Raw genomic sequence first — 7,506 nt, 5'->3', positions numbered from 1 at the left:
CAGGAGTTTTTTTGCTCTTTGCACCCAGCTTACCTGCCCGACTGGTTTTGGCACCTGTAGAGACTGGTGAGGAGCTGTTACTGGTGTCCCCAGCCAAGGAGGTTCGGCTGGAGTGGAAGGGGGGTCGCTTCAGCTTGCTGCCCGCCGAGGGGGTCACCTTGGAGGAAGCACACACAGAGCATCTCTGAGCTGTCACCTCGGCCAGGACGGGCCGAGATCACAGCCGAGATCAGGACCATGGCAAGATGTGGACATTTAAGGAACACTCATCTTAAAGGTCAAGGAAAATGAGCCGTTGTTTCAGAAGTGGGTAATAAAATAGCCTGAAAAGGTGGAGGGCACGGGCAGTTTGTGTGCGGCAGGCTGAGGCACAACTATTTGTTGGAAAAAAAATGAAAGCAAAGCTGCTGTCCATCTGGAGGAGGAGAGCGTTGTCTGGGCTCAAAAGCTCCATGAAGAGAACATGAAATCTTGCAAAAATAGGGATTTTAGCAGCTCAGCAGCTCAGAACCATTTTGGAAGGTCAAATATAACATCTTGGGAAACACCTTCTCCTGCAGGGAGGCACCAGCACAGCGTGATTCTGCCAGGTGGAGGTGGAAGGACACGGTCCTGGTGCTGCTGCCCTGGGCAGGTCCACACACCCAAGGGCAGATAAATTTGGAGAGTGAGGCACTGGTGACCAAGAGGGACACAAACCACAGCGAGGCAGCTTTGGTGGCATCCTGAAATGGTGCTTTTCCTGACCTTTAAGATGTTGTAAAGGCAGACGGCGTCGGGGGGAAAGCAGCACAACAGGCAGCTCTGCTCCTGCTGCTGGGGAAGAAAGCCAAGGGGCAAAGGGGAAGGTGCTGGCACCTGGATCCAGCTGGAAAGGGCAGCTCCAGTTTCTGCATCCCAGCCAAAGCTCTGGATTTGGGGGCAGTGCTGCAGGAAACCCTGGGGCCTGGGGAGGCATCGCTGCAGGGACGGCTCCAGCCCCGGGGCACCCCCATATAAACATACTTTAACACCACAGGGCATTTCCCAATGGGCTTTAAAGCAACAGCTGGAGACTTTTCCCTCCATCCCTTGTGATATTTTTGGGCCCCTAGAAATCTTGAAATGACCAGAAACTGGAGCTGCAGTGGGGAGGGGGTGGTGGGAGAGGGGCAGCTGAGCAGCGGGCGCCCCGAGGATTAAAATCCATTCAGACGTGATTGCGAAGGAGCCGTTTCCATCAGCAGAGATTTCGAGTCTCATCCTCGACCCTATTTTATAAACACGTTCAGGGCAGCAAGCAGGCAATTTAGGGCAACTGGGGCAGTGCTCCTGACCTGAGGAAGATTTAAAATCATTCCCTCCCTGCGTGCAAGCACCGCCGAGCAAGACGCGGGCATCTTGCCGTGGCACAGCACCCCTCAGTGAAGCACCGAGAGCGCCCCGGGTATTTCTCATCCCCGAGTCACAACGTCAGGGAAGCCCACGAGGAGGCTGAAAATTTAGGGGAGAGGGAAGTCTCAGCCCGAAATTCATCCTCCTGGGAGCATCCCGGCGGTGCCAGTGCCGGCCAGGGTGAGAAATACCAGCGCCTGCTCCAGCGGGGGGTGGTGAGGTTACTGGGCATGCGCTGTAGCTGATTTTCAAGTCTCAACTCGGCTGCTGGATTTTGCAAGCCAAAAGGCGGCCGTTCCTCGATGCTGGAAAGCTTATCCAAGCTTGGAAAATAGAGAGGTTTTCTTTTTGTAAAGCACCAGAGGGTCAATGTCGTGCTCTCGGGTGAATGCGAATCGCCAGCTGTCGTGTTTGAAGGTGGAAGAATCCGAGTTAGAAACCCATGAAAAACGCCAACAGTGGGAGCGTTAGCGGTGCTGACAAGCTGCTCTACCACGAGGGAAGCATTAAAACAGGCAGGGGAGCAGGACTTCTCCTGGGGCCTGGCGGCAGGTCCTGGGGGCTGCCAGACCATACTCTACCTCGGCGCTCGAGAGCTGGAAGTCGGAATAATCGAATCCCCTCAGGGGGGTGCCCGCTTTACTGTTTATCAACCAGGGTTTGTCATAACATCGAGAGAAGTGATGTGGAGTCTGTGGAATGGAAAAGCCAAGGAAGGGGGGGAGAGGTGGAAGTGAGTGAAAAAAAAAAAGGAAAAAGAAAAGAAATGGAAAAGTATCTGGAACGGGGGGAAAACGGCACTAAAAACAAAATGAGAACTGAACAGGAAATATATAAATTAAAATAAAAGGGAAAAACCCAAACAGATGATGAAATAAAACATGTATGGGTGAACAATGAGGTGGGAGAGACGATGGGTGATGGCTTCTTCCTGAGTGCTGGCTGGACATGTCTGAGGGACCAGGAGCCTTCGGCTGCACGCTGAGCACCAGGGACCCTCCTCTGGAGCCACGAGCACCCAGCTAGGGCTGAAAACCTGTCCTGCACCACCCCACCCCACCCATCCCACGTGGACAGCAGGGTTCTTCCTGCAGGCACCACGAACATCTAGAGAACACAGCAACCAGCAAGGCCTCAAGCCCCAGCCTTCCTCCTCCTCCTCCTCCATACACCCACAGCTCCTCCTCTCAGCGGGACGGGTTTGGAGGAGAGGAAAGAAGGAGGCACCACGTGTGCAGCCCACCTTGGCTCCGCTGGCAGGGGTGGCGGGGGAGGACGGCATGGAGGCGCAGCTGTGGTTGCTCTGGCTGGCACTGGAGCTGGAGCGGGTCGGGGAGGCCGCTCGGGAGGATGGTTTGGACCTTCGGCCTCGCGAGCGGAACGGCGTCATCCCCTGGGAGGCTCCCTCTGGCAAGATGAACTTCTCCCGGAGCTCAAGGTTGGTCCGTCCTCGTGCTGGAAGGGGATGAAGGAGAGGAGACCTGAACTCCACACCGTCACCAGGGCTCAGGAGGCTCCTGGGGTCGGGGTTTGGGTCCTTGCAGTGTCTCCCCGAGCACACCCCCGAGCACGAGTGGATGGCAGAGAGACTGTCCCAACCTCTCTTGCCTTAACCACCTCCTGCCATGGATGAGCTCTTTGAAAAACTGGCTGATTAAAAGGCCCATGAATTCACCCTGGATGCTCTAATACTCTTTCCTGTCTTGGAGAAAGCATCCTGATGGCCTTTAAACACACCATGTTACAGCAGTGCCCAACATCATCTTTTAGGTGGCTTAAAAATAAGGGGAGCAGCTTTAAGGGTTGTGATTCTGCTCTCTCAGCTCTGGGTGGCCTTTCACCCATTTCTGGGGAGAGGTGAGAGAGAAGTGACCACCACCCATCCAAACCCAACATTAAAATTACCATCCACCCCCCCCACAAAGAGCTGGAGGGTCTCCCTTTGAGAAGCACAGGGCAACCAAGCAGGGAGGTCAGCAGATGTCAGCCCCTGGGCCAGCAGGCATGGGCCAAGGGTTTGATGCTCAGGGTGCTGGCACAGAGAGCAGGGGCACCACCCAGCCCCACGGGACACGGGAGAATCTGAGAGCTGGTGCCTTAAGGATCAGAAAGTCAAGAAAGTAATTGCAGAAGGGAAGCACCACGCTGAGAGAACCCAGGGATGGAAATAACCTCGATGTCAAACATCTGCTGGGAAGTGTGAACGGGGGGGGTGGGAGGAGCAGGAAAACCCCGACGGGTCCCGCGGCGAGCGGCACGTGCTGGAAATCCTGCTGCTTTCAGCACCCGCCGCCGGGCAGCAGGAGCAGGGAACGGCTGGGCAGCAGCTTGGAGAAGACATGGCTGAAGCAATTAACATCCCAGAGACCCCAGTGAGACGTGGACATATGGGACACAGACCTAAGCTCTCTGAGCTCTGCAGCCCCCTCGCTAATCCTCCCCTGTCCCCTGGTCGTGGCTCTCGGCCGGTTGCAGCAGAGTTGCTTCCAGCCCAGCAGCTCTGACCATGATAAAACCTCAGGACTGGAGGTTTTGGAAAGGATCTGACCCTGGTTCTTGGTGCTCACAGAGACCCTGGTCTGCATTATCCCAACCAAATGTGTCCCAACAACGACCTCCAGCAAGACCCAAGCTCTAGGTGGTTCTTCCCTTCTAATGTGCTGCTGTCTCTCCCTTAAGCTCTTTTTTTTCTCCAGGAGCTTCCTGCACTTGAATTTTCCTGTATTAATGCTGAACTGAAACATCTTTTTTATTTCACCACCAGGCTGGTCAATCCCCAGGGGACACTTGTGCAAGGTGACATTTATTCATGATCAAAGTCACCCAAAGAAATCCAACCCAGCCCCATGGACAACAATCCCATTTTATAACTCCAATGTGGCACGTGGCAATACAGAAAAAAGAAGAAAGGCCACGTTTGCACCCTCATGGGCAGACCTGGGGGGAAAAGGTTAATTTTAAGGCACTAGCAGAAGACCCAGCACCATCAGCAGCTCTCACTGAAAAGAGGGTTTTAAAGTGCATGGTCCTGCATAGCTCAGGGTTTCCAAATTAGTTCTTTAGGCTGCTGCACTAAAGACAACAAATGAACTCAGAAAACTTGTATTAGAAATGCACCAGAGAGAAATCAAGCAGTTCAAAGGAGAAATGGCTCCTTACTGACTAGAACAAGCCTGGACCATCAGTGGCCCATGGCCACAGGCCAGTGCAGCACCACCACCAGTTCACAGATCCAGAGCATGTTCTCCCCAGAGTGTCTCAGAGCAGGATTTTACCATCTCCTGGCTTTAAACCTTCTGAATTCTTCCAGGTCACTCCATGAGGGTTACTCCATCACTCACAGAGCCTCACGTACACACCAACTGCTTCAAGGGGAAGCTGAGAGCTCCCACTCGGTGGGGTCTTAAAACCAAGGAAGAAACCCTTCCCTCTCCTCCTCCCAACACCTGGCTAAACACATTTGTGGCAGCATCACCCAGTTTTGAGGCTTTAAGCTCCATACTTTGCTTTGGATCTGTTTTCCCCAGCTCCCACCTGTTACTTGGGCAACCCAGCCCCGCTCGGGTACCATCTGCTCATTCACAGCCACATCACACCACTTCTCAAGATGAGACCAGCTCGGCAACACCAGCCATGGCTTTACCTCTGCAAGGGTCATTCTTCACCAGGAATTCATCCAGGGCCATCCAGCCTCCTCCGACCCGCACCATGACCGTGCTCCGCAGGATCCGCACCAGCCGCAGCTGCTGGGAGTCGCCGAACTGTGGGGCCAAGGGACAGGTCAGCCATGGGGGCACGACAAGGGGCACCTGGCTCCTTCCCACCACAGGCTGCACCAGACGCTTTTATTGAGCTGTTGAATCCTTCTGAGGTTTCTCCAGATAGGTTCTTCTGGAGTAAGCGCAGGCTTTGTACAGATTTACCAGAATTTTTGTGCTGTGTGGGTTTAAAATGACCCAACTACCCAAATCCTTTCGTTTTAAAGCTGGAATTTTTTTAGAGCAGCACATGAGACTTTGGAATTTAGTCTCTGGATAGGTTTTCCCAGCCAGAATTGTAGCTTTTCCTTTAATTGTGAAGGAAATCAGAGGTTGGCAATGCAACGACCCCCCCGGTGCAGCCCATGTGGAAAGGAGCCAGCTGATCCAGCTCCCCTAGCGCCGCTGGATCAGCAAGGGAAGCCCTGCCACCGCCCAGCCAGAGACCTCTGCTCATCAAGTCTGAGGGCCAGGGATGGCACTGAGCCTCAGACTTGACCCTGAGCAGCCGGAAAGCCCCCGCCGCCCAGATCGCCCAGTGCGGATGCGTCGGGGAGCGCGGAGTGAGGGGGCTCCAGGCAGGAATCCCCCAGCAGAGGTGATTAGTGATTGCAATGTTCATTAGTGATTCAACCACCTGCATTATCAGACAAGGGTGCCCTGAATCAGAAGCGTTGGGTCTGTTTTCCAAAGCTCCCTGAATCTCCTGGAGAGCCAAACCCAGGCTCCTGGTTGCCCTCGGCATCGGGCAGGACATCGGGAGCCTGGCTTGGATGCAGGTCTACAGAGAACCTGCTGTGATGGGAAGACAGGGGAACCTGCCTTTGAAAGCAAGACCCTCTTCAGAATCATTTAAAAAAGGACAAATAAAAGCAGCAATATTTTCCCTGCATGGATAAGAATGCAAAAACTGAGAGATTAAATGGAAACGGAGAGTGCAAAGCCACACTGAGATGGGGCACGGCAGGTGGAAGGGCAGGAGGTAACAGCTCCTCCAACATTCCTGCCTTCAGGGATATGGGACCCATGTACTGGTGGGTCTCCCTGCTTGGGGGTCCCATCAAGATGTGCTTGCCCCAGCACAATGGTGAAAGAGCTGCTGCAGCCACGCTTGGCATGGCTATGGTGCCCTTCCCTCTCTCCAGGCTCTACCTAAGGTGTCCTTCAAGAATTAGTCCTCCTCCAGGAGAAACCAGGGATAAGACAATTCTCATTTCCACTGCCACACAGACATTATTTTCCAGGGTTTTTTTTAATTTGTGGAGTCTCCTCCTCTGGAGAGATTCCAAACCTGCCTGGATGCCATCCTGGGCACCCTGCTGGAGCAGAGGGGTTGGATGAGATGATCTCCAGAGGTCCCTTCCAACCCTACCATGCTGGGATTCTGGAATTCAACTGCTGTTGAACTGTTAACAGTTGGACTCGATGATCTTAAAGGCCTCTTTCAACCACAACAATTCTATGAAAACATTTCTATAATCACTGCCTAAACAAAAGCCAGAGCCCTCCTGGATCCCCCCACTCCCAGCATCCCAGTTTATATTTCTTTTGGGGTTTATTTTTGACAGGGCACCATCATTCCACATGAAAACTGGGCTTTTCTATTTGTGTGGGCACATCCTAAGGGCACGTGATGTTCCAAGTCCAGCTGAAAAAGGGCTCTGCCCCCTGACCCGGCACTGGCACGCGGGTCCTGGCTCCCAGCAGTGACGGGGGTGGGCACATGCAGGTCTGGGGAGCTGTGCTCCTGTTAGAGGAGTTACCCAGGAACAGGGATGAGGGTTTAGTGGTGATGACCTATGGGATTAAAGGGGTGGACTTGGCATTCTCATTCCGTGGTGATTGCGACCCCAGCCCACGCAGAGCCTGGTACAGCCCTCATGCAGGGAGCTGCCCCCTGATGCCACCCGGGCTGCCCGACCCCTGAAGGACAGTCCTGGGCACGAGCCTGTTTGGATCTCACTGCTCCTCACTGGGCACCATCACCCCTGCCATGAATCCAAGAAAGGAGTCACAGAGAGAAAAATCTCTCCATTTGTATCAAATCCTACTTTTACCATTGAATTTTCCCTTTTTTTCTACCCAATGCAGAGTTTTTGGGTTTTGGGGGTCTCCTCTGAGCTCAAGCACTCCCCTGTACCAGGCTCTGCTGAGCAGCGCTCACAGATCACATCCTCCCACAGCCACGAGGGACAGAGCAGCATCACGGGCACACAAAGCTATTTTTGTTATTAAAAATAATAATAATAATAAAAAAATCAGAGGTGAGAGACAGCATCGCAAGGCAAACTGTACCTGATTGCCGAGGAAGAACTACAGAGGGAGGGGAGGTTGGGGGGAGAGGGGAAGGAAAGTCGAGAGAGGAAGAGGAGGG

General features: G+C 53.7%; 1 protein-coding gene across 1 annotated transcript; it reads right to left on the bottom strand.

Moving 5' to 3' along the window:
• Positions 1-33: 33 nt before the first annotated feature.
• LOC103777771 (microtubule-actin cross-linking factor 1-like) lies at positions 34-5,135 on the bottom strand (the record flags this gene model as incomplete). The annotated part of the gene is made up of 3 exons (XM_008945336.1): positions 34-157; positions 2,618-2,829; positions 5,018-5,135. Coding segments are annotated over 3 exons (454 nt in total), but the record flags the coding sequence as incomplete, so codon positions are not given.
• Positions 5,136-7,506: the final 2,371 nt, after the last annotated feature.

Source organism: Merops nubicus, unplaced genomic scaffold, assembly GCF_000691845.1.
Source record: "Merops nubicus isolate BGI_N331 unplaced genomic scaffold, ASM69184v1 Scaffold33068, whole genome shotgun sequence".
NCBI classification, from domain to species: Eukaryota; Metazoa; Chordata; class Aves; order Coraciiformes; family Meropidae; genus Merops; species Merops nubicus.
This window is presented reverse-complemented; position numbering and strand designations above follow the sequence as displayed.